General features: G+C 37.9%; 1 protein-coding gene across 1 annotated transcript in view; it reads left to right on the forward strand.

Moving 5' to 3' along the window:
• cdk17.S (cyclin-dependent kinase 17 S homeolog) overlaps positions 1-27,066 on the forward strand; it is a gene marked incomplete at its 5' end in the record, with an annotated part of 122,963 nt that overhangs the window by 79,195 nt on the left and 16,702 nt on the right. The window contains 5 exon segments of the mRNA NM_001086685.1: positions 402-497; positions 6,282-6,415; positions 22,923-23,048; positions 26,339-26,395; positions 26,769-26,883. Coding sequence (NP_001080154.1) covers positions 402-497; positions 6,282-6,415; positions 22,923-23,048; positions 26,339-26,395; positions 26,769-26,883 — 528 coding nt within the window.

Here is a 27,066-nt window from a genome sequence, read left to right on the forward strand (position 1 = left end):
CGATATTGGCAGCTTTATCTGCCCCTGTATGGCCACCATTAGTCTAGTAGATTGTTTCCAGTTAATGCAATACTGTCCTTTATCTGTAATAGTCATTCTATAGCTCTCTACTACCCAATAGCCCAAGGCCAACAGCACGATTACAAATTGTTTGCATAATTCAGCATTGATTTTCTTTGCTAAAGATACTGATGATTGGTGTTTTTGGTATTACCTGTGTGGATGTTTAGTAATTCACTTCTCTTGTCTTTTTTTTCCCCTTGATCCTCACCTCTCTTCCACAATCTTTCCTTTTCTAATGGGATGAAACTGTTGGCCTTTGGGATCTATAGAGCCTATTGTCAAGAATGGCAGGCCTCCAACGTCTCACAGTATGCACTCCTTCCTCCATCAATATACAGGATCCTTCAAGAAGCCTCCTCTGAGAAGACCCCATAGTGTAATAGGTGGAAGCCTCGGTTCGTTCATGGCCATGCCAAGGAATGGGAGCAGACTAGGTAAACTTTATTACAATCTGAACAGGTGGAGGAGCACATCATACTGTCTTTGCTTATTATATGTGCAGTTGAAAGATGACTGCTTTGTCTTTTAAAACCATAGCTAGTGTACATACTTCCTGTGCAATTAAAAGTCATGTAAATGCACAGTAAATATGTACAATAGCTATGGTTTTAAAATATATTTATGTAACTCAATTTAGCTTTTTATTTATGCTGGGCCAAGCTTTACCTGGCTCTTTTGATATATCTCCATTAATAATTCTGTCCTGGCTGTGATCAAATGTATTTTCATTGATAAATTGCTACTTGTAAAAATTATTTTGACATACTTTCAGTTTCTGGTGTGACTAGCCCCATAAGTGATAGTTCTCAGGTTTGCAATTTCACCTAGGGTCCAAATTACCCTAGCAAGCATGCATTGATTTGAATAAGAGACTGAAATATGAATAGGAGAAGGCCTGAATGGAAAGATGACTTCAAATGGATAGCAAAATCACTGCAACACAGGGCAAGTGCAACAGGATGATCCCTTGCATAATTCTTTGCGAAAAAGTGCAGTTTTGCTCTATGGCTACGGACACCTTCATCACTGACCTCTGGGCTCTTCATTTGTTGGGAAGGTAAGGGTGTTGCAAGTGCCTTCTTTGCTTAGCTTTCAAATAGGGGTCACTGACCTCGGCAACTATTGCTCAATGAAGCTACAATTGTAATGTTAGTGTTAATTTTTAATATCCTTCAATTCAGACCCTCTCCTATTCATAATACAGTCTCTAATCTAAGCCACTGCCTGGTTGGTAGGGTAAATTGAACAACAGCAACCAGATAACTGCTGAAATTCCAAACTGGAATGCTGCTGAAGAAAAAGCTAATTTAAAACCCACAAATACAAACTGAAGCCCAGCTGCAAATTGTCTAAGAATATCACTCTACAAAAGCATACAGGCAGGGTAACTGACTTTTAAGATGGCCATGGACTCAAAGATTCAGTTTAACAAATCTTCTATCGTGTCTGGAGTGTTCCGACATATTTAGTGCCATGGCGATCAAACAGGTTAAAAGATTTATATCGGCTACCCATAAGACCTCTGCATGTATTGCCTATCTGACAATATCAATGGGTGACTATCACTGCTATTTCTAGGGCATAACTTTACTATAGTTGCTGCCTGTCAATTAAAGGACATGTAAACCCCTTCTACAAAAATGTAATCAGTGAACAGCCTCTTTGAAATCTTTAGATAACTGCCACTCTGGTTGTTAAAAGGTTAAAAGTAATACTGCAGCATCCCCTTAATAACTTAGAAATCCGTCTCCTCCTCTAACCCGCTCGGCTCCGTCCCTCAGGAATTTGCTTCGGCTGTTGACTTATGAGTATGCTCAGTTCTTCACAGCTCAGATTACTAAACACACCCTCCAGTCTATGCATTCTGCATTGCATTAAACTTTACAGCATACATGTCCTGTTTGCAGATGTCAATGTTACTGATGATGTGTCACAGGGAAAATGGCCGCCGGGTGAAAGCTGCTATTTGTTTTAGGACGATGTAATGTCGCTGGCAAATGGAGGGGATACTGTATATGCAGTACAAATGATGTGGCTTGAGTGGGGAAGATATGCCCAATATCAATATGGTAGGAAAATGTATGATTTACGTGTCCTTTAATGTCCAAAAAATTGTCTTGATTTGTTCTCTTTACTACTTTATTTAATCTGAATGGTTAAATGCAGGTCGGAAGATTGGAACTAACAAAGGTTTGTACAACATAGGCTATAATGGCACATCTATGGCCATCTTAAATTAAATTGGCCTGTGTGTTTAGTGACTGTGTAGTGATCTATAATACTATATACCAAATAAACTGCAATGGCATACTTATTTATTTTTTACTTCTGGGAAGACAATTTACATTTCTTTGAATGCCCGCAGCAGGCAGTGAAAAGTAAAAAGCTTTTCTAGATTTGTGTTTTACAATGAGCTGCTTTTAGAAATGTGCAAGTGAGTCATTGGCTGTGGGTTCACAAAAATCTGTTCCCTGCTGTTTAAGTACTGAAATTGTACTGTAAATAATTAGTGATTTAAAACCCTGTCATTGTTATCTATGTGCCACAGGTATTTATGTGACAGCTTTTACCTACATCTGTCCAGGAAACTTTCATAAGAAAAGAATAGGGGCTTCATTTTTTTTCTCATACCTAAGCACTCATAGTTGTAACTTCCAGGAAACATATTTATAAAAGTGACTAAATAGTGGTGGATTAACTATTAAGAGGTGTTAGAGACCTGCACTGCTGCTGAGCTCTAACAACAATAAAGCAGAATGGTATTAGGCCACTTAAAGCTGATTAACGCATTCTTGCATATTCTCATCTTTGATAAATGTGTCAATAAACAAATACTCTTTTCTGGCTGTCACAAAAGTGTTGATGTATGGGGGAAATTGCAAAGTGCTCGGAACCCTTTTGCATTCTCCACTTTGGTATTCGTTAAATCTGGCCCTTAGTTTGAGGTAGAGCGAAGTGTTAGTAAAGAGACGTGTTTTTGGTTTGCTGTTATGTAATTACTGCTTGAACACTATAAGAAAATTATTGGCAAAAATAAAATAATGGTTGGAATAAGGTTTAGTACCCGCAGAGTGTTCTGAGATGCATGCATTGTTTTGCTAGTTAAATAACCTGGGTGTGAAAAAGAAAGTAAATTACCTATAAAGCTACAGCCAGCTTAAAACGCAGAGATTTGTTGTAATCATGTAGCAGGCTATAGGTCAAAGGCTCTAGATATTTAATATCATGGCAAGAGTCTACTACTCTCATCTCAAACCTTAGGTTATTGCCAGATGGGAATGATCATATACAGGACAATAAACTGCTGATTTGAAAATGCATACCTGTGTGTTTCTGCACCCATATCCATTCTTTGTGTCTGCACCCAGGCTGAAGCAGTGGATGGGCTGATTCTCTGAGGTGTGCTCCACCTGTAAGCCATCTGCATCTTATAATTGAATGTGTTCTATATCATAAAGCTGCCCATAAACACTAAGATCAGATGTCACCAAATCGTTTAATTTGGACAACAAATAGATCCCAATTTAAGTCCCCTGAAAAAAAGCTTAAAGGAGAAGGAAAGGCTAAAATTAAGTAATCGTTATCAGAAAGGTCTATATAAATACACCAGTAAACCCTCAGTAGTAGTTGTAGTAGTGCTGCTCTGAGTACTCAGTCAAAAGAAACACTGCATTTCTTTCCTTCTATTGTGTTCACATGGGCTTCTGTATCAGACTTCCTGTTTCAGCTTAAACCTCCTTGCCCCGGGCGTGAGCATGCTCAGTTTGCTCCTCTCTTGCTCCATGCCCCCACTTCTCTGCTGTAATCTGAGCCCAGAGCTATGAGTGAGCAGGGAGAGACTCGGGCAGGAAGTGATGTCATACCAAGCTAATATGGCAGCTGCTATCCTAAACAAACCGAGAGATTCTAGAGCTCTGGTATGGTAAAACATTCTACAGAATAAATATAGCATTGTAGATTGCACTATTGCAGCTCATCTATTGGTAATAAAATGCCTCCGTAGCTTTCATTCTAATTTAAAAAACAGTTTACTATGATAAGCTAGTGAGAACTGGGTGGAAAGAGTTAAGAACCACTCACTGCTCTAGACAGGGGCGTAACTACAGAGGAAGCAGACCCTGCAGCTGCAGGGGGCCCCAAGAGGTATAGGGGCCCCACGAGTCCTTCATTTATATACAATTTCAATAAATATTGGTAAAACAGGACATTTTGGGGGCCTAAAAAATAATTTGCTGTGGGGCCCAGTGATATGTAGTTACTCCACTGGCTCTAGAATTTATTATGTTTGAACTTGACTTTGAATGAAGAGCAGAAAGGCATTTTCTAAACTCGCCATCATATAGAGTCTCTTCTAACAAATTGTAGAATACTTAACACTCGTATTATAAATGCAGGTAAGATTTCCACTCTGAGTGGAGCAGTAGGAGAGGCATTTATTGGTAAGGTCACTGGACTGGCGTTCAATTAATGTAAGGCCAATTAGTCACATAATGGTAATGACCAATAGTTACTTCAGACAGGACTCTCCAGCTGTTGACAAGTGGGCTCTATGTGGCCCTTCTTGGGACTTTTATAGCCCCTGTAAGAAAGAAGTGATGCATGTATGCCCATTATATGCTGACAAAATAGGTCTCTGTGCTTCACAAGCTTTGTGCTTGTGGAATTCCTTCTTATTGGAGCTTGGTGTCAGCAATAAATGTATTGACTGTAAGGGCTGAGCTTTAGACAAGCTATTTTATTACTTCATTATGCTCATAAAACAAGTGGCACTTGTATTGTGTTTTGTTTTCCGCTTGAGCCAATTTAGGAGCTTTATGAAAATGCTTCTGCAAACACGAGCAGAATCTGTGCAGCACACAACAGCAATCATTCTATAAACCACTGCTCAGATTCTGCACTGTAATTGCAACAAAATGGAATGCTATTACTTACAAAAGAATCATTTGTACTTTAAATGGCTTCTTGTACAAACAGAATGCCTCTTAGAGAAAAACGGCACAAGCTCTCACTCTGAAATATGGAACTTGAATTTGTCTTTCATATCTTTTGTAATGTCATACAGTTGTCATATTATATGATGAAATGGAAAATACCACCAATGTCAATTATTTGTTCTACTTTTTAATGAAAGGGTTATTTTATATTTACCTCCCATGGCCTATGCTTTACTCTTCTTTCCAGCATATAGAGTGGTTTATTGTCTTCTTGTCTTGATAGAGGGAATTTATTAATCATGAGTTTGAAAATTAAACCTTTGCCTCATGCTCATATCTTATAGAGATATGAACTAGGGTTAATCATTGGAGGATGTCTACTATTGAAATGTTTCATTTTCATTTCAAATGCTATCTAGACCCAGAGTGATCATCTGAGCACATTACATGATCTTCTATTTTAAGTTCCTCAACTTTTTGCAGATTTACATGGCTAATACCAAGTTTGCTCTCTTTTAAAGTGATAGTGTCAGCAACCCTAAATTATCTATATGCTTTTTACGTACTTATTGTTTAGTCAACTATCCCTAGATTTGCTGACTTTTATATATTTAAACACAGATAACATAGATATATTGACCAATACAGGAGGCAAATAGGCCCTGCTTAATAGAGCTACAGTCTTAAGCTGCCCATAGACGCAACGATACGACACGATTTGTACGATTTTCGGACCGTGTGTGGAGAGTCCCGACATTTTTCGTCCGGCGGAGATCGGTCTTTTGGTCGATCAGACAGGTTAGAAAATTTCTGTCGGCTGCCGATAATATCTCTGCGTGTATTGCAGATCGTACGATTTTCAGTGGGAGATTGTCACTAGCTTTTTCGGACATAACTATTGTACGATTGCTGTCAGAGGTAGTACATTGGCTGATCTGTTCTTTTACTATTTAATTTGATCAGAATGGTAAGACTTTGATCTGAATGGTTAGTGGAGGGTCGGGAGATGGGAAAGTCCGATCGTAGGTTGATTCGTACGATTGGATCTTTGCGTCTATGGCCAGCTTTAAAGGAGAAGTGTTTATACAATTATTGGTCTGTCCTTATATAATGTCTTAGGACCATCACAAAGCCTGCATGAGACTATTACGGAAACATGACAAACACCTTCACCATTCGTAACAATGCCCCCTTCCTCTCTTTTTAAATTATCCTTTGAAACTTTTGTTGATATCTAGCATTACTTTTTAACATGGTTTTTTTTTTTTGTTTTTGTTTTTTCAGATATAGTGCATGAAAACCTAAAGATGGGATCAGATGGTGAAAGTGACCAAGCATCTGGGACATCATCAGATGAAGTTCAGTCGCCAACAGGAGTGTGTCTCAGAAATCGAATACATAGGCGAATTTCAATGGAGGTAATAAAACAGATCTATACTATTGCAGCTTTGTTTTTGGCCTTTGCATAAAACCGCCATACCTGTAATTATGTACTAGAGAGATAAAGTGCCCTCCATTTTTTTTTCTAGTTTTGTTGCTGTATATTGAACCTTCGTCTAAGACTGTGAATGATGCAGTGTGTTTATTCATTTAAAAATGGAGAACTCTATTTTGGATGCCACACACGTTTTAATTGCATGTGCATGCGGCTGTTAGCTAGGCAGCCAATGTTGAGGTTTTAATAATGCTCAGGGCCCTGTGCTTTTATACAATTCATGGAACTCTGAAAAGAATTATAACATATTCATATTTTGCAGAAGAGTATTAGGTCTTATAAGACAAAAGTTTCAACGGGTCACATGAATCAAGTGACATTATTAAGTACAGATTATAACGTAGCATTTTCTGCACCCTTGTCATTAGTGATACTCATTAGGACTTTGTAAAGGCTTTTTTAGGTGCTTATACATCTTTGGTTACACACCAATAATTGCAAAATGCTCTCATCTGCATCTCACAGCTGCAGGGAATTGCCAGTGTGCACGTGTTTATATGATAATACAGGTATGGGACTTAGATCTACTAGAAAACATGTAAACATTAAATTAACCAAATAGGCTGGTTTGCTTCCAATAAAGATTAATTATACAGGTATGGCACCTGTTATCCGGAATGCTCTGGACCTGTGGTTTTGCTCAGATCTTTTCATAATTTGGATCTTCGTGCCTTAAAGGAGAATTCAACCCTTTACCAAAAAAATCCCTAGACCCCCCTCCCTCCCCCCCCCCCCAGCATAGCTGCCCCCCCTGGGAAATGCCCCTAACTTTTTACTTACCCCTCAGTGCAGATTCAGGCATCAGAGTTCCACACAGCCATCTTTTTTGGTCTTTAGTATGCTGAAACGGAGACAGGCAAATCGGTGCATGCACAGTTGGAGCAATTTACCGGTCTGCGACAACTACGCATGCGCTGAAGTGAACGGAAATTGCGAAGCGCCGGAAGATGACACGAAAACCCGCAAGATGACTGCGGTGAACTCCGATGCCTTAATCTGCACCGAGGGGTAAGTAAAAAGTTAGGGGCATTTCACAGGGGGCAGATAGGCTGGGGGGTAGGAGGGAGGGAGGTCTATGCGAGGTGGGGGGTAGGGTTTTTTTTCGTAAAGGGTTGAATTCTCCTTTAAGTCTACTAGAAAACCATGTAAACATTAAATAAACCCAATAGGCTGGTTTTGTTTTCATTAAGGTTTGATTATATCTTAGTTTGGACCAAGTAAAGGTACTGTTTTATTATTACAGAGAAAAAGGAAATCATCTTTAGAAATTTGGATTATTTCATTATAATGGAGTCTGTGGGAGACAACCATTCTGTAATGCAGAGCTTTCTGGATAATGGGTTTCCATAGAAGAGATCCTATACCTGTATCTTAGGTTGGATCAAGAACAAGTTACTGTTTCATAATTACAGAGAAAAAGGAAATGATTCCTGATTATTTGGATAAAATAGAATCTATGGGAGACGGTCTTTCTGTAATTTGCAGCTTTCTGGATAACGAGTTTCTTGATAACAAAATGTGTGAATGCTGTTTCATCTTTGGGTTACATTTCACTATGAAAAAGATTACTGTGCTTTTAGACAGTTTGATGGGTTTAATTTGCCACTTACTGGGCTCGGCAATTAGAATGAATGAGATATTCTCATTGAACGTTTGGACAGTTTACCTTGTTAATTATGTAATGGCCATCAGAATTGGTCAGTGTTTAATTGCCTGTAATGGTTTTTTTTATGTAAGTGTATGCTTGTTTATAATTTCGCTCATCTGAGGTATTTGCTCTTACTTTCTCCCCATGGCAGTATGTATTGATACTAACTTACTCATCGTTGTGACATTAGATCTTATGTCAGGAACCAAGATTTCTTTGAAAATCCATTTTTGTATTTAGTCATTATTCTAGCTACCCTTTGTGTTACTGATTATCAAATACTGAAGTCCTCTGGAGTTCCTCCCACTAAGTGATAGTGTATATAACAAAATATTTTTAATTAGAAAATTGTACTTTAGCTATTTGTAAACCTGGCCTTTAATTTAGTAGTTTTGTTTGAAATACACCCCTCATTGTTCAATGGGCTTCCAACAGTGCAGCCTGAGTAGATGTGATCCTTTTTGTTTAAAGCAGTTTTTCGGATATAACAGGCATGGTATGTATAGCTGACTGTAGAATAAGTGTAACATATTGCAATTTATGCCACAAAAAATAGACTTCCCTTTTAATATGTAACAGTATTAAATATGGGTATTTTCAAAGTTGCTAATTGGATATATGATAATCCAATTAAGATAATCTCTAGTGAACACCTTTTTTATAGAGCAGAACTATCACACACTGTCATCCCCACCACAGTTGTTAACTGAATGAATGCCATGCCATCACATTTACAGCTGCCTGATATGAGTGCAGTAATATTCCATCTCTAACTGCAGAGTTGGGATGGGCATACATTGTAATAGCTATAGCTAGTTTTCTTATTTATGATATCATTTGATATAACTATGTTTCGTAGAACCCTAGACTCTATGGGGCAAATTCACTAATCTCCGAAAATTCGCCAGTGACGGCTTCACTCACAGCGCAACACTTCGACAGACCAGGACAACGCTAATTCACTAAAATTCTAAGTTGCGTCCAGGGCACCGAATACAGGCGAAGTTGTGCTAACTTTACTGCGCCAAGCAAAGCGAAGTTGCACTAGCGTTGTCTAATTTGCATATGGCGGGAAGTTTAAGTTCAATGGACGTATATGTTGCAGCAAATTCATTACACTACACAAGCCCGGGAAACCTTAATAAAATAAAGGTGTTGTTTTGCCCTACACATGAGGTCAGTGTATAATTTATGTGCCATATGGGGGGAAATGGTTACCTCCCAAAATAATTATGCTCTTTTTCAGCCTAACACCCAGAAAAAACAAAAGACGCTAGCGTTTTTGGGAAAAATTTTCAACAAATTTTTGAGGAACTCCTATCTACTCTATTGCACTTCGCCTGGTCTGAGGTGGCGAAGGCAAGTCTGATGCAAGAGCTAACGTTCAGTAAAATCCGCATCTTAGTGAATTTGCAAAGTTACATCCATTCGCCAGAGCGCAAATTCGACAGGCGTTAGGGAGCGAAGTACCGCTAGAGTCTATCTCCTTCGCTAGCAAAGTTACACCAGCGACCGTTAGTAAATCGGCGAAGTACTGAAATTTTAGTTAGGCACTTCGCCCTTTAGTAAATTTGCTCCTATATTTAATCTTATCTATAATCTATTTTAACCTGTTACTGGTAACCCTCTTAGGGATCTGCAGTTCAGAACGGTCTGTTAGAAGTTTAAAAGAAGAGAGGAAATTGGAGGACCGCACAGCAGATATTTAAAAAGAACATTAAAAAACACATGGCAATATGAGCCTGATGCGTTTCAGGCGCTTCTGCCCTTCATCATAATGCCTATGATGAAGGGCGGAAGCGCCCGAAATGTACCAGGCCCATTATGTTGTGTGTGTTTTTTAATGTTGGCGGATAAAGACATGAATCTTTAAACGATCCGGTGTGCAGTCCTCCAATTTCCTCTCTTCTACGCAGTGTGGGATGCCAAGGGACATCTGCACCTGGTTATACACTTTCGGACCTTGCCTGCAGGATCTTCTCAACGAAATAGTGAGTTTGAGCAGTGTACTTCCGCTTGCTGTTCTGTTAGAAATTTAAGCTCCACCATATAGTAAACTCCTCTATATCTAAGTATGTCAGAGGCAGTCATTTTGGAGCTTCTTTGCACACTTAAGCAAACACTACTCAGGTCCCAAGCATTCTGGATAAATCCCATAACTGTATCACATTGACAGTGTTGTAGATTTTATATTTCTGTTTTCTACTTTGATTTGTGCCTTATCTAGGGTTGCCACCTTTTCTGGAAAAAAAATACCGGCCTTCCTATATATTTATCTTTTTTCCCTCTTGATAACATTGGGATCAACCATAATTTTTACCGGCCAGGCCGGTAAAATACCGGCCAGGTGGCAGCCCTAGCCACACCTTGTGTTTGGCAACGTGTAGTCTGCCAAGATCAGAGACACTATTAGAGTAAGGGTTAAAATAAATATTTTCAGCATAAGCCCTTTATGTGCTCAAACTGAACACAGATGTATTGTCCCCTAAATATGGGTGATGTCTCTAAGTATATATTTTTATTGTCTCTTGTCATATGAACTGTGTGTCTCTCTCTCTTTCTTTTCTTCTCTCTCTCTCTCTCTCTCTCTCTCTCTCTCTCTCTCTCTCTCTTTTTGAAACGCCTTTCCTTCAATTGAATCTGTATTATATTGTTACTCCTCCACAATTGTTCAGTGTTGGAGAACATTCTGGCTTTTCAGAAAAATTATATTGCACGGATACAGACACCCCATTGACAGTGCATCATTGAAATTCCACAGTTGCATTGTGAGAATTAATATCCTGCAGATCTTGCAGGCTTTGTTTAAACCTAAAAAGGCGATAATTGCTTCTAATGTAAGTTCCTAGCATACATTTTAGCTTCAGATTGAAATAATTCCCTGGAATAGATACATCACTTCTTTCTTTTCACCTAAATTTCATTAGTTTGGATAATCCATCTATAGGCCTCACATGATTTGCTTAATACTTTGATAGACACCTAAAAACAAAGTCTCATGGGACATATTTTTTTACAGTGCCATTGGCTGAATAGGCAGAAGGAAAGCATTGACCATATGAGACAGTCTGTATTTCTTGCATTTAGGGCAACTTTACTTACTTGGTGAAGTTTTCAGTTTTAAATCGGTGGATTCCAGCTGGATTCATACAGCACAGAGGCTGCATACTTTTTGAACGCACACAGTAAAAACTGTAAATAACTGTATATTGCTAAGTAGCTATATAAGTAACATTATTGTTCGGGAATTGTTCAGTATAAAAATAAAAACTAGGAAAATAGACTGTGCAAAATAAAATAATGTTTCTAATATAGTGAAAATAGAGTTCCCAAAAGAAAGGAACCACCAAAGAGAGTCATGAACGTCGCACCATCCAATTTAGTACATTAAGAATATTATTTGTGAAGTGAGGAGAATACCACTAAACATTGCTGTCCATTATTGTGAAAATTCATTATAATAAATAATGTGTATATCATGGAAAAAACCGTAGTGGTTTGTTCAATCACTTGTGTTTGAAATTCATATTTGTGAGAAATTCATTAAATATATAAGTTAAGAGAAAGTTGATTTGATATATAAAGTGCTCTAGTGCCAGAGAGTGTCACATATGTGATAGACCATTCCCTTCATGGCGAAACGCGCATCAGGCGTACAGCTCTGGCTTATTTTTTGAAACTTGCGTATGCAAGTGGGGGAAGGAATTGGTCGCATGGGGGGTGGTTAGCTGTGAATGGTGGTCAATTCACTTTTGACAAACTTAGTGGAAATACTCCACGTGTTTTTGATATTGGGCATATGAACCTTGTTTGGTGTTGCTTTCTACGCACTAGCTATAGGGATTAGGCCTCATTGATATAGGTGCCTCTGAGAGGACACCGTGGTAAGAAAATTTAATGGCACACCAGACTCGGCTTGTTTTGGCTCATTTATTGCCTTATGTGCCAAATTTTTAGACAGACTAAAGGACTGCATTGCACGTATGTCTCATCATATTTATTACCAAGCTGTTCTTTTTGCCACCAAGATTTTGCTTGATACCACCACTCTGCAATCCTCCGACCACTTTCCTTTGTACACATAAAATTTTTTAAGAGGGCAGATAGGTGTATGTACTAACAGTGTAGCACACTGAGCATCCCAGATATCATACACCTTATCGTTATACATCAAGTACTTTTTAAATGTTTTTAACTTAATAAATTATCCCTCAGGAAATCCCCCCCTTTTTTAACAAAGTAATTAAAGGAAAAGTTCAGTGTGACAATAAAAATGGTGTAAATAGGCTGTGCAAAATAAAAAAATGTTTCTAATATAGTTAGTTAGGCAAAAATGTAATGTACAAAGTCTGGAGTGAACAGATGTCTAATAAAACAGCCAGAACACTACTTCCTGCTTTTCAGCTCTATAACTCTGAGTTAGTCAGCGACTTGAAGGGGAGGCCACATGGGGCTTATCTGTTCAGTGAGTTTGCAATTGATCCTCCGCATTCAGCTCAGATTCAAAAGCAACAGATATGATCCAAGTCTCTGATTGGTTAGTGCCTGGTAACCAGGGTAACCAGTCAGTGTAAACCAAGAGAGCTGAAAAGCAGGAAGTAGTGTTCTATTATATTAGACATCCAATCACTCCAGCCTTCATACATTACATTTTTGCCTATATTAGAAACATTTTTTATTTTGCACAGCCTATCTATTTACCCAGTTTTTATTTTCACAATGAACAATTCCTTTAAATGTTAAGTTTTAAGTAAAGTCCACTCAGCAATCGGACACAGTTGATTATGAACTGTCTTATCACATATGTGACACTCTCTGGCAAAAGAGCACTTTATATATCAAATCAACATTATATATTTAGTGTTCTGTTCTGTTAGACATCCAATCACCAGGGGTGTAACTACAGAGGAAGCAGACCCTGCAGCTGCAGGGGCGACCAGGAGCTATAGGGGCCCCATGAGGCCCTAAATAATGAGGCATTTCAAAATATATTGGTAAAAAAAGGACAACCTCTGGTTACATTGGGGCCCTAAAATTAATTTGCTGTGGGGCCCAATAACATCTAGTTACGCCACTGCCAGTCACGCCAGCCTTTATACATTACATTTTTAGTTCACTATATAAGAAACATGTTTTATTTTGCCCATTCTATCTATTTACCCAGTTTTTATTTTCATACTGAACAATTCCTATAAAAATGCTTTCAGTGAACTTTACATTTAATGGTTTAAACTAAAGGCAGCTGCCCCCCCCCCCATCTTTCCTTAGAGGTCAAAACAGATAAAGGTATTTTTCCACTACCCAGACTGCTATGGGTACAGCAATCTGGAATGTACTAATTTTCCTTAACAGCAGGGGGGCATTCTAGAATGTAATTAGTCTCCCATACACATTCCTTTATTATTGACTATCTGGCACTTGGCCATCCTGCCCATCGCTGTGTACCACACCAGTCGACAGATATTTAATGAGTGTGACCTAATTTCTTCACTATCAAACATACTATTGTATTCACAACAGCTGTTGACTTTAGGTTAGGGGGAGCACCAGGAATGATAAGGAACTCCAGATCAGCCATTTAGGTACTGCTAAATGTGTCAGCTAGCATAAACATGGAGAATTTGCTGGGAATTAAGTGCTTCAATTATACAATTCTGAACACTGCAACAGTAATGTTTTTTTGAAATGGATAAGTTCAATACTGAGATAAATTGCACAATTTACAAAGTAGAATTGTATTGGAATAAACTGACTGTGCTTGAAAACTTACAGCCACATGCTTCCACTTAGAAGCATTGTGTTAATTAGTCCTGTAAATGTATCTTTCTTTATGACTGGTTTTCTAGCTATCTTTATAACTGGTCATAAAGCAGTCACTGCAAGATCAATTAGGTATTTATTTTGTGGATAAAATTTTTATGGCTTCATGAAGTAACATGATACAAATATAATACATTTCAGTATCCTCTATCAACCAATCAACATTTAGCTTTCTTTAGTGTAACTGCACTTGAACTGAGACAGCTGTTGATTGGCCACATTATGTTAAAACATGCTAAATGATTTGCATTGTTCTAGTGGTTTCAATTCTCCTCGCTTTGTGTATTTTAGTGATAAAACTACCTATACTGATATGTCCCAGACGCACACATGCACATTCACATATTACAGGTATAGGATTGAATGCTTCGGACATGGTGTATACAGAGTAGGATTGTTCTGCCACCAATATGGATTCATGTGGCTTAGTTACCATCAAGTACGAAGTACAGGTATGGGGCCAGTTATCCGGGAACCCTTTATCCAGAAAGCTCCAAATTACGGAAAGGCCATTTTATCCAAATAATCCAGATTTTTAAAAATAATTTCGTTTTTCTCTGTAATAATAAAACAGTACCTTGTACTTGATCCAAACTGAGATATAATTAATCCTGGAAAGCAAAACCAACCTATTAGTTTTATTTAATGTTTACATGATTTTCTAGTAGACTTAAGGTATAAAGATCCAAATTACGGGAAGATCCGTTATCCGGAAAACCGCAGGTCCCGTGCATTCCCCATACCTGTACTGTTTTATTACAGAAAACGGAAATCATTTTTTAAAATTACCGTAGAACCCCTATTTTTTCACAGGACTAGAAAAAAATGGTGTACAGGAAAATGTAAAATCAGGGAAATGCATTATATATTGGTGGGACCTCAAAAAATAAAAGTGTAAAATCAGGGTATGTAAAAAATTGAGGTTTCACTGTACTTTTTTATAATGGTCTCTATGGGACATGGCTTTCTAGTTATTCAGAGCTTTTGAATAATGGGTTTCCAGATGAGGAATCTCATACCTGTATCTGAGCCAGTGCAGTAGTAGATTTTATGATAGATTCATGCAGCTGTGTTACCCTCAGGTACAAGGTTGGAGCACCACTTCATAAAGGCTTTATAAACACGGCTTTATGGAATATACTGTAGCGTTTTTGTATTTTGGAGCTTTCTGGATCATCAGCCCCTTACCATATAGAACAGAAATGGTTAAAATGCAGAAAACTGTGAATCTCAATAAATTGGAGTACCACAAGGTTTGTGAAACTAGATTGCTTAAATATGACTATGAAGATTTTCATTCATCCAGGTCATGGTATATCTAGGATAGGTAAATTTAAAACAACTGGACTTGCAGAGTAATAATGAAGACGTTTCACTACTCATCCGAGCAGCTTCTTCAGTTCAACTGATGAAGCTGCTCGGATGAGTAGTGAAACGTCTTTATTGATTTCTCAGCAAGTCCAGTTGTTTTAAATGTACCTATCCTAGATAGATTGACACCTTCTAACACTTTTTCGGTTCAGTTGGTTTCAGATTGTTGAGCAGAAATAAAGACTTTTTCTAATACTCTATAGTATTGAAGTGTAAAGTTACATTTTTCACCTTCTAAAGCAGCTCTGGGAGGGGGGTCGCCGACCCTTTAACTGTTCTAAATTGATTCATTTAGTAGTTGATACATTTATCTTTGTCCCTGCTGAGCAGAAACTCAGAGTTTCATTAGGCAGCTGTTAGAATTGAGACAGTAGTTGCTAATTTTCCACAGATACTGCTGAGAAATGTATCGACTACAGTAAATGTAGCAAATAGAAACCATTGCCCCTGGATCACTGAGCTGCCAGACGGAAACACTAGAGACACGAACATTAAACTTAAATTTTGGGAAAACAACTAAAACTGAAAAAAAGTGTTTGGAAGGTGAATAACCCCTATAATTAACTTGGAATTGGCCAATATAAAAAGTATATGTGCTCTTACTTTTATCCTGCTTATACTTAAGGTCTTATTTTCATTTTGCACTTTCTGTGCTCCTGCTGGTTATGGATACTTTTTATTTTGCCTTCAGTAGTTTTATTTTTCTGTAGGTGATTTGAGATAATCTGGGAGCAGTCGCTTAATCTGGTGACCTTTTTACCTTTTCCTTTAAAAAATGTCTGGCTTTAACCCAAAAACTGATTTGCTCTTTTGTGAACAAGAAAAACAAGCTGCACTGGAATATCTGCCTTCAGTATAGCAGAGCTATATGTCATATTTCTTGCTCTTATGAGTGTACACGGGAGAGTTCAGTCTACATCTGCCATTTTTCAGGATTCCGTTTCACTAGGCAGCATCAGACTCTTTTCTGTGGAATTACAGATTTTTTAATTACCCCCTCACGCAGATGCTATTTGGTTGATGTTGTATGATATGACATGCAACAACATGACATACACATGAAAAAAAAATCAGATCCATAAACCTTAATGGAAAATTGGTCAATGGTTTAGCTTTATTACCACCACTTATTATATAGTGCCAGCAAGTTACAGACCAGGGTTTTCTTGAGGATTGTAGTTGATGGTTTCTCTCTTAACATTTATAGCAGTCGAGATACAAATAAAAGCAAAAGCTGGATGTAAATTTAAAGGTTTAAAGGAAAACTATACCACCCCAAGCAATGTAGGGCTCTATAAAAAGATACTGCATAAAACAGCTCATGTGTAAAACTTTGCTTCATGTAAATAAACCAGTTTCATCATAATACACTTTTTTAGTAGTATCTGCTATTGGGTAATCCTTAATAGAAAATTGCCATTTTAACATATAAGGACCACCCCCTGAGATCGTATGATTTACAGTGCACACAAAAAACCATACATGTTAGGTCACATGAGCCAATTAATAGACAGAGTTCTTTCTTTTGCTTCCACATTTCTTCCTGTTAGAGTTGTAGTATTTCTGATCAGGTGATCTCTGAGGCAGCACACAGACCATCACAAAATGGTGGCTCAAGGCAAGAGATGTAAAAGGGCAATATTTACTTAAATATATATTCCAGTTTGGTAAGATTCTTTCATATGTCACTTGATTTGATATAAACTATCTGTTGCTTAAGTATTTATTTTGGGGGTATAGTTTTCCTTTAATTCCTTCTTTTGTCAATGTCACCATATGTTTTGGGGTGAAAGACTGGATCAAACTGTTTACCTACATGGACCCCCGAATGAGGACAACATCAACATACTAACACAGTCCTCAGTTGATGTGCTTTTCACACCTGGTGTGTGCTTTCACATCTGGGTTTCTGGACAGTTTTTGGCTAGATATTTATCCGGCAACCTCTCCTGAGGGCCTGATACACAGGCTAATAAGCTGACAAACTCAGTCTGGAGGGGCCATGTCAGCAGCTTTTATCAGCAGGTGTATGGCTTGATGTGGTGCATTGGTTAGTTGTGGTACCTTGAAACGACATTCACTGCAAGCAAAGGTACTCTATGTAAGGCATTTGTATGTTTTACAACTCATGTTTCTTCCCAAACATGCCTGAAGCTTTATTGGCTCTTGATAAAATGAATCGTTGTGTGTGAATGTGATTTGAAATCCTAAATTGTATGTTTCACTGGGGCATAGGCTGATAGCAATCATAACTAATTAATTTCTGTTAAGTGCCTCAGAATCTGTTGTCAGTATATAAATAAAGGAGAAGAATTTGTTCATTTGTGTGCTGGATATCTCTACTATTTATTCCTAGTATGCATGGTTCCTCATATAGAGCCATAACTGCAACTAACAACTCCATAGAGGTAGAAAGTGCATTACACTATACATTGCACAAATAGACTGGTGTGAATTTGTTGCACTGAGATGCCTTCATGTAGGAAATATGGTGACACAAATTGACCAAAATCTTGTAGAAGCACCTGATCTTTGTGTTTATAGTAGTACATAGTAAGGGTCAGGGCACACTGGTAGATTCGGGGAAATTAGTCGCCCGGTGACAAATCTCCTCTTCTTTGGGGCAACTAATCTCCCCAAACTGCCTTCCCGCCGGGTAAAATGTAAATCACAGGCGGGATGGCACTCGGAGCAATTCGTTTTCTGAAGTCATCCGAAGTCATCCGAAGTTTCCGCGTGAGGCAACTTCGGGCGACCTCAAAAAATGAATCGCTCCGAGTGCCATCCCGCGGGTGATTTACATTTTAGCCTGTGGGAAAGCAGCTCGGGAAGATTAGTCGCCTGAAGAAGAGGAGATTTGTTGCTGGGCGACTAATCTCCTGAATCTGCCTGTGTTTCCTGACCCTAACACATATTTAAAATGATCACTGAGCATTTACATTTGCTTTTATTGATCAACATGCTTTTAGGACACTTCGGTTATCCTTCCATTAAAAAATCTCTCCCCTGATCTTTCAGAAGTCTTTAGCTTTATTGTGATAGTTTTATCTTTTCCCTTTGCCCAGCCTCCAGCAGAACTTTGACTACATCACAGTCTATAGTCCTTGTCCGAGTGCCTCAGGCATTCAATGTGCAAACTACAAGTCCAAAGCCCTTTGGAACTGATTTTTATTTGTGACTTCTGAATCTTAGGCTGTACAGCAGTCCATGAACTAATAGTTTTCCTATTTCCAAATTGTCTTATAATCTGTATGTAAAAATGCTTGCTGAAACAAGAGAAAGTTATTTGTAGCAGGTGATTCCTATTAATGGACCAATGTCATATTTATTTGTAGACGATGCGCAAAGCGTTTGAAACATCAAAGCTTCAGCAATGTGTTTTTAACTTTAACAAGCTTGAATGCTACAAGAATTTTTTAAAAAATAAAACCTGCATTACTTTTTTTAATTGAATTAATGTAACATTAGTATGTCTGTTTCAGGTTAATTCAGACAGGGTAGAAATAGCGGTATAAGGATGAAACACAGAGCATTTTCTGGTGTGGAAAAATCACCAACTGAAAATACTGAGAACTGTATTTGAGAAAAATAGTTCCAGTTTTGTGGTTTATTTTTTGTAGAAGAGAAAATGTACTGAGGTGCTCTGTAATTTGGTGAAAATGTGGCCACTTAGCCCTACCTAGTTTTACCGCTTACACATAAATGTCGATCTACTGAGACAATTATCACTGTACCTTTACTTGAGACAGTCACTATTGTGGAGTGCTCACCTCAAAGAATAAATGTGTATAGAAAGCGGATCCGCACACACACTGGTTAATGCAGTCGGGGAGTATCCCCTTTTATTCAGACACCAAACATGTTTGGTGGCTGAATAAAAGGGGATACTCCCCGACTGCATTAACCAGTGTGTGTGCGGATCCGTTTTCTATACACATTTATTCTTTGAGGTGAGCACTCCGGTGGCTGAATAAAAGGGGATACTCCCCGACTGCATTAACCAGTGTGTGCGGATCCATTTTCTATACACATTCGTTGCTAAGGGACCTGGCAGGGTCAACGGAAGAAACGCACCACCAGTTGCAGGATTGGTGAACTACAGGTGTGCGGTAGGAGAAATTACATTGCACCTCAAAGAATAACCACTTTTGTCGTGCCAAGTGCTGTACTGGAGGACCCACTTCTGTCATAGGGTCATATCCATATATTGAATAAATTAATCACCAGCAGCACCCTGTATAGGTCGTAATAGTGCTCAAAGAAGAATTTATTCAGCCCACATCATACAAAAAGGCAACGTTTCGGCCTACCAGGCCCTTTATCAAGCCTGTGGTACACATCAAAAATCCTTTTAAAGTGAGGAGAAGGGATGTGAGTACATGCAACACCCTCTCCTTGTAGTGAAATCAATCGATTATAATTATAGGTTAAAACCCCTTAATTAAGTGTTGAAACATAGTCCAAGAGACTGGCAAAAAATCGTCCAAATTGATAATCCAAAAAATACCTTTACTTGAAACGCAGGCAATACCCAGGACATCTCCTACTGAAATGTATGTATCATGCTAAGTCACACTATTTTTTTGTTTTGTCCTAAAGACATCAGAGAGTTAAGCTGGCCATAGACTCATAGATCCGCTCGTTTTGGCGACATCGCCAAACGAGCGGATCTTTCCCCCGATATGCCGCTAACAGCATGGCTATATCGGGGGTAATTTGAACGTTCGGCCGTATGGTCAAACAATCTAATTACGATACGCCAAGGGCGATGGGTAGGTCGGGTAAAAATCAAACCTTCCCGATCGATATCATGGCCAGATATCGATCGTGAAGACCCGTCGGAAGCCCCTATACACAGGCAGATCGGCTGTCAAATTGGTCTAAATGACCGATATCGGCAGCTTTATCTGCCCGTGTATGGCCACCTTTAGATTATGTAGTAGGTACATTGGTTGCAAGGCTATATCTCTTTATAGCTAGAAATAGACTAGTTAGCACTGTCAAAAAAAACTAGAATGTTCTGCCCAACACTGAGAAGTGGCAGCATCTTAATGAGATCAGTGAAGTTTAATGCTATTTCCTATATTCAATGGTAATTCACTACAGGTCTTGTGTTGGAATGATGCTGCACCCTGCTGGAGATTGCAGACTTCATTGCTTGTAGTAAAATATGTGAAAGCAATAGTGAAGGGTGCTCTAACTATCAGAAATGCATACAGTAAATTTCTAAATCTGTTCTGCAAGTATTTTGGAAAATGAGTTGTATGTGTTTTGTAGAGTCCAAAAGAATTGTGTACTATATTTTAATGTAGCAATGCATTTAAAAGAGCCAATTTTAAGTAATCGTGATGTATTTAAGGATATGGGACCTATTCTCCAGAATGCTCGGGACCTAGGGTTTTCTGGATGTTCCGTCATTGGGATCACCAAATGGTTTCCCCTCCAATAAGGATTAATTATATCTTCGTTAGGATCAATTACAAAGTACTGTTTTAATATTACAGAGAAAAAGGTAATCCTAATTTTGATTAAAATCGAGTCTATGGAGATGACGTTCCCATAATTCAGAGCTTTCTGGATAATGGGTTCCCATACCTGTACTACTGTTGGACTTTTCCATTATAAGGCATGCCCTTGCAGAACTCATGGACCTTCATGGTGTCATACTGTATTTTGCACAAACCTTCCTTCAAATTTTGTAGAACTCAAAATCAAGCATGCGTCATTCTATTGTTATACCATTTTTGATTTTGTCCCCGTGTTTGTGTTTCTTGAAAACTTGTGAATATTCCATGATAAACACCCAGGAATGTCACTTGTCCAGTGAAATCATTCTCACAAATGCTTGTTGAGCAGTCAAGTAATGTGCGGGCATCTTATCCTGTATGGCCAGCTTTTGCTAACAGGGTAGAGTAGAAAACTAAATTTATTCTGGGAAGCACATTTATCAAGGGTTGAATTTCGAATTCATGTGTTTTTTAAAACTCCCATAGATACGATATTCAACCAATCGAAATTCATTATTAAAATCTAATTTTTAAACTCTGATGAATTGAATTGACCCGGAAACTTGAATCGAATCCGATTTGAAAAACTCGAATTGAAGTAAAAAAAACTTGATTCTAGTTTTTTTCTCTGAAAAAACTCGAATGTGTGGAAGGCTGCAAACATCACCAAATTGATCCCTGGACCTCTCCCATTGACTTATACAGCAATTTGGCAGGTTCAAGGTGGCGAGTAGTCAAATTTGACCTCTTAAAGGGCTAGAATATGATAAATCTCAAAATTTAAATTCGAATTAAAACTCGATTCAGTTTGGATAATTCACAACAGTTTTGACCAAAAAAGACTAATGGATAACAAATTGGTACCTATGCAGTGACCCATGCATGTAATTTAGTTAGGCAAGTCTTTTTTTCACAATAGCTCGCAATCGTGTGAAAGAAGAAAGGGTTATTTTTTGTTAAGATCTATTGTTTCTCTTTGTAATAAAGTCTATTCTTCTTATAATTGCAATACTTTCTTAAGATTTCTCATTGTTTTCTAAAAGCATTAGTTGTTTTCAGTGCAAATACAGTCATTTGTTTTCCACTTCAATTTTTTTCCAAAATTTGTGAGCTTTTTTTCCCTTCTGCGTTTCTTAACGCATGTTTACAATGTAATAAGGCTAACGGTATCTTTTGAAGGCAACAGAGAAATTATGCAGAATGCAGGGAAGTAAAAACTTCTCTACTTCCACCAAGTAATTAGTTCACGGGGCCTGAACACTTTGTTGCATTTGATTTACTGATATCACAGTCATATTTGAAATCATAACCGAGAGCACAATGTATCATGAGTCAGAATTCACATGGGGATTGAAGTTATCCATGCAATTAAATGCATTTGTTAATCTTTTTATTGTGTGAAAGATCAAAAGTCAACATTTTTGCTGTGTGAATGCTGATTTTACAGGAAATTGTAATTGCAGACAGGCATCAATCCAGAACACCAAAGAGTAGAATTTAGGAGCCCAAAGTTTAAATAATACAAAAGATTTTATTTTACATTATGTATAAAAACAAAAGCCTTACGCCTTTTGTGTCACCAAGAGACACTTAATCTTAGCCTATGATTAAGTGTCTCTTGGTGACCCGAAATGCGTAAGGCTTTTGTTTTTATACATAATGTAAAATATTATCTTTTGTATTATTTAAACTTTGGGCTCCTGAATTCTACTCTTTGGTTGTACCGGATTAATGTCTGTCTGCAATTACAATTTCCTGTGAATTACTCCCCTATGCTGAAGGTCTGGAGCATGAGCAATATGAATGCTGATTTTACCATTATTTTTTTTCCTAAAAATATAAGACCAAAGAGTAATAGTTCAATTCTTCAATGTATGTATAAACACACACAACCTCTGTTAATTGTGTATCAATGTTAACAAGAAGTTCAGATCTACAGTTATATGCTGGTGTTAAATATCGTTGAAACTTAGCGCTTCCTCCTACCGAAGTTTTTAGAAATATGAATGCTACATACACCAATACATGCCAGTATGTTAAAAACAACCCGACTTCTAATTACTTAAATGTTCTTTTTGTTTCAGGATCTGAACAAGAGACTGTCACTTCCAGCTGATATTAGGATACCCGATGGATATTTGGAAAAGCTGCAAATCAACAGTCCTCCGTTTGATCAACCTTTGAGCCGAAGGTCACGGAGAGCATCATTAGTAAGTTCTCTTGAATTTTTGACCTACTCTAATAAATCCTAAATAGAAGATATCATTTATTTTGGTGGTTATTTCTTCCATTTGTTTTTCTTGAATTTACAGTTCAGTGAGTATACCTAATGTGTTGTATGCAGAGAATGTGCATTATGCTGAATATGCTGCTTGTCTCTTTCAGTTTTTTTGCATTCTAAGATAGTCATTGCTGCTGCTCAAAGTTACACAGATATAGTAGTTAGTTTGTAGTCCCCCAGTATACAGTTAGGCCCATAAATCTTTGGACAGAGACAACTTTTTGTTCTAATTTTGGTTCTGTACATTACCACAATGAATTTTAAATGGAACAACTCAGAACTGCAGACTTTTAGCTTTAATTCAGTGGGTTGAACAAAAAGATTGCATAAAAATGTGAGGAACTCAAGCCTGTGGCGTAACTAGTTGTTACTGGGCCCCATAGCAAATTAAATTTAGGGCCCCAAAATATTTATAAGTTGGCCTATTTTACCAAGATATTTTAAAATTGCTAATTAATTAGGTCTCACTGGGCCCCCTACACTCCTGGGCCCCCCTGCAACCACAGGGTCTGCTTCCTCTATAGTTACGCCCCTGACTCAAGCCTTTTTTTAACACAATCACTACATTACAGGGGCACAAAAGTAATTGGACAAATTAAAAAACTGAAAATAAAATGTTAATTTCTAATACTGAAAACGCTTTGCTGGCAATGACAGCCTGAATGAAGTGTTGAACTCATGGACATCACCAGATTCTGGGTTTCCTCCTGGATGGAATCATGAGATCGTACATGAAAAAATGACATCAGTAACTTGCAATGTTCATCAGCTCAGACGATCTCTGTTGATTGCCTGAGATGACGTTTTACCCATATTTTAAAGTTAATCTTTAATGGCCCTAGTATGTATTTCTGCCCACTACACCATGTATTTATCTCCAATGAACTTTGGATCTACACACAGTGAACGTCAGCCTTTTATGATGTGACCTAGTTGTTATCCATGACTTGATCACTTTGGCATAATGTGAGGATTTCCTGTAAAGAAACGCCATGGCTTCCAGGAAATAACTGATGTAAATATATCAGACTCTCATTTAAGTGTTGCTCTGGTTTAGAGGGTGACTAGTCACCCATGTCATGCACACTGGTTATATCATTGTTTTGTGGTCCCTCCAATTACTTTTCAGTAACTCTTCAGGCTGAATTTCTGTTAATTCTTGTATCACATTCAGGAATGAGCCAATGAGGAAAAAGCTCATGCTAAGAAAGGTACTATATACTCTAATAGTCCCCACTGATGGGCAGATCTTAATAGAGAACAAAGAGTAAATTAAATCATGAACTGGCCTGGCGATCTTCATGACACCAGACTGTAAACTTTTTACATCTTTGATAACGTTGGGGCAGATTTACTAAAGGGCGAAGTGCCCGTCGCTAGTGAAATCAGAAATCTCATCCGCAGGGACATCGTCAATTTACAAACAGGAGTAGAGGACAATTCGCTAGTGAAAGAGACTGTCACTAGCACAGTTTTGCACCCTATCGCCAGGTGATTTTTTTTTTTGCTCAGGTGAACGGTCGTTTCACTGAAGTGCAAATTTTACAAAGCGTTCCCTCTTTCGCCAGAGTTTCCTTCGCCACCTTAGATCAGGTTAACTGATAAGATGAAGCTTCATCCTCCTCAATCTTATGTCAGTGACATCATATCCTGTATGCCGGAAATTCATAAAAGTTGTAAAAAAAAATGCTGGGGTTTTTTAATTTTTGAAAGCAGGATTGCCTTCAAAAGTAAAACATTTTTGTGTCCATTTTTTTAACCAATTTGAGGGGCATGCCACATTTCTTTTAGCGTGGGCTCATGTCTAGGACATTAGAGGATCTTATTTGTCTTTATTTGCTTCCTTTGACATGTGTAATAAGAATTGTCTACTTCAAGCATCTTAGTGCGTAAGAGCACTAACGAAGTTTCGCTAGCAGAATTAAATGCTAGCGAAGGATCGCTAAGAAATTAACGCTAGCAAACTTCGCCAGCATTCAGCTGCTGAGATGCAACTTTTCATTTTTGTGAATTAGTGGTGACCAATTTACACCTGACGACATTTGGCGGAGCATTCTCCATTTAGTGGATTTCCCCCATTGTCTTTGCAGGCTATTTTTAATTTTGTCATAAAAGTATTTTCCTAATGCTTTTACCTAACTGATGATGATCCTCTCTAAGGGGGCTGCTGTTAGCATTATAATCTCTAATGGGTTGAGAAGGGACATTCCAGTCAGGTTGGCAAAGCAGTCATGTTTATAAACTTCAAGTAACAATTACTTATAAAAGCAGCCCAATTACCGAAAAACCATCAATTCAACCTTTAGGCAACTTTTAATCTACATTAACATACTCATACCATTGTACTGATGAAGTAATTCATCAGCATTTTGCTTTGCTTAAAGGGATACTGTCATGGGAAAATTTTTTTTTCCAAAATGAATCAGTTAATAGTGCTGCTCCAGCAGAATTCTGCACTTCCATTTCTCAAAAGAGCAAACAGATTTTTTTTATATTCAATTTTGAAATCTGACATGGGGCTAGACATTTTGTCAATTTCCCAGCTGCCCCAAGTCATGTGACTTGTGCCTGCAGTTTAGGAGAGAATTGCTTTCTGGCAGGCTGCTGTTTTTCCTTCTCAATGTAACTGAATGTGTCTCAGTGGGACATGGGTTTTTACTATTGAGTGCTGTTCTTAGATCTACCAGGCAGCTGTTATCTTGTGTTAGGGAGCTGTTATCTGGTTACCTTCACATTGTTCTTTTGTTTGGCTACTGGGGGGGAGGGAGTGGGTGATATCACTCCAACTTGCAGTACAGCAGTAAAGAGTGATTGAAGTTTATCAGAGCACAAGTCACATGACTTGGGGCAGCTGGGAAATTGACAATATATCTAGCCCCATGTCAGATTTCAAAATTGAATATAAAAAAATCAGTTTGCTCTTTTGAGAAATGGATTTCAGTGAAGGATTTTGCTGGAGCAGCACTATTAACTGATTCATTTTGAAAAAAATGTTTTTTCCCATGACAGTATCCCTTTAAAATATTTTTACTACAATGCACATATGCAAGTCAGGCTAGAGGGCAATGGATCCCTGGCATTAGTCTTTTTTTTTTTTTTTTTCCTTTAAAACAATAAAAAGTCTAGGCTCAGAAAGTTACTTTATAATTTAAAATATACTGTGGCCCTACCAAGAAAATATTCTGATATCTATCTCTATTTTTCTTTTCTGCCTTGCAGTCAGAAATTGGCTTTGGGAAGATGGAAACATATGTCAAACTGGAAAAACTTGGAGAGGTTTGTACTTGCTGATATAATTTTCTATTGTTACTGTTGGTAGCCTATGAAATCATAGTTTAGAAAATATAGTCGAATAGACATTTCCCCCTGAATTAAAGGAGCTCCTCAGTCTTGTGTCAGTCGCAAAGTGTTCTGGTGGCACTTGTCCTGTTTCCTGTTGGGATTGGGGTTGGATAATTAGAATGTAAATACACAAACTTCAACATACTGAGGAATGATGTTTGTTCTTTCTTACATGTTGAGGGAGGTTAAACTGTAATTTGGGTTTTCAAGCACATGTAAATGAAGTGTAATGTAACCATAGCCTTGGGCATAACCACATAAAAGATTCCAATAAGTTTTCGTCTTTATCAAAACTTTATTTATGTAGGGTACTTACGCAACAGTATTTAAAGGAAGAAGTAAATTGACAGAAAACCTTGTTGCGCTAAAGGAAATTCGTTTGGAGCATGAAGAAGGAGCGCCTTGTACAGCTATTAGAGAAGGTACGTTTCCAAATGTATCTATGTCTATTACAATTAAAAGGCATGTCCATGAACTGTTTTTGCTCATTGAAAGAATAAGGAATTCTAAGCATGTATTGCAATGTAATAAACATCTAAACAACAACAGCTAAATATAGTTGCTATTAAAGCAGTATCTGTATGTTCCTTTCAACTCTGTTATAC

The sequence above is a fragment of the Xenopus laevis genome, chromosome 3S, assembly GCF_017654675.1.
Source record: "Xenopus laevis strain J_2021 chromosome 3S, Xenopus_laevis_v10.1, whole genome shotgun sequence".
Lineage (NCBI taxonomy): Eukaryota > Metazoa > Chordata > Amphibia > Anura > Pipidae > Xenopus > Xenopus laevis.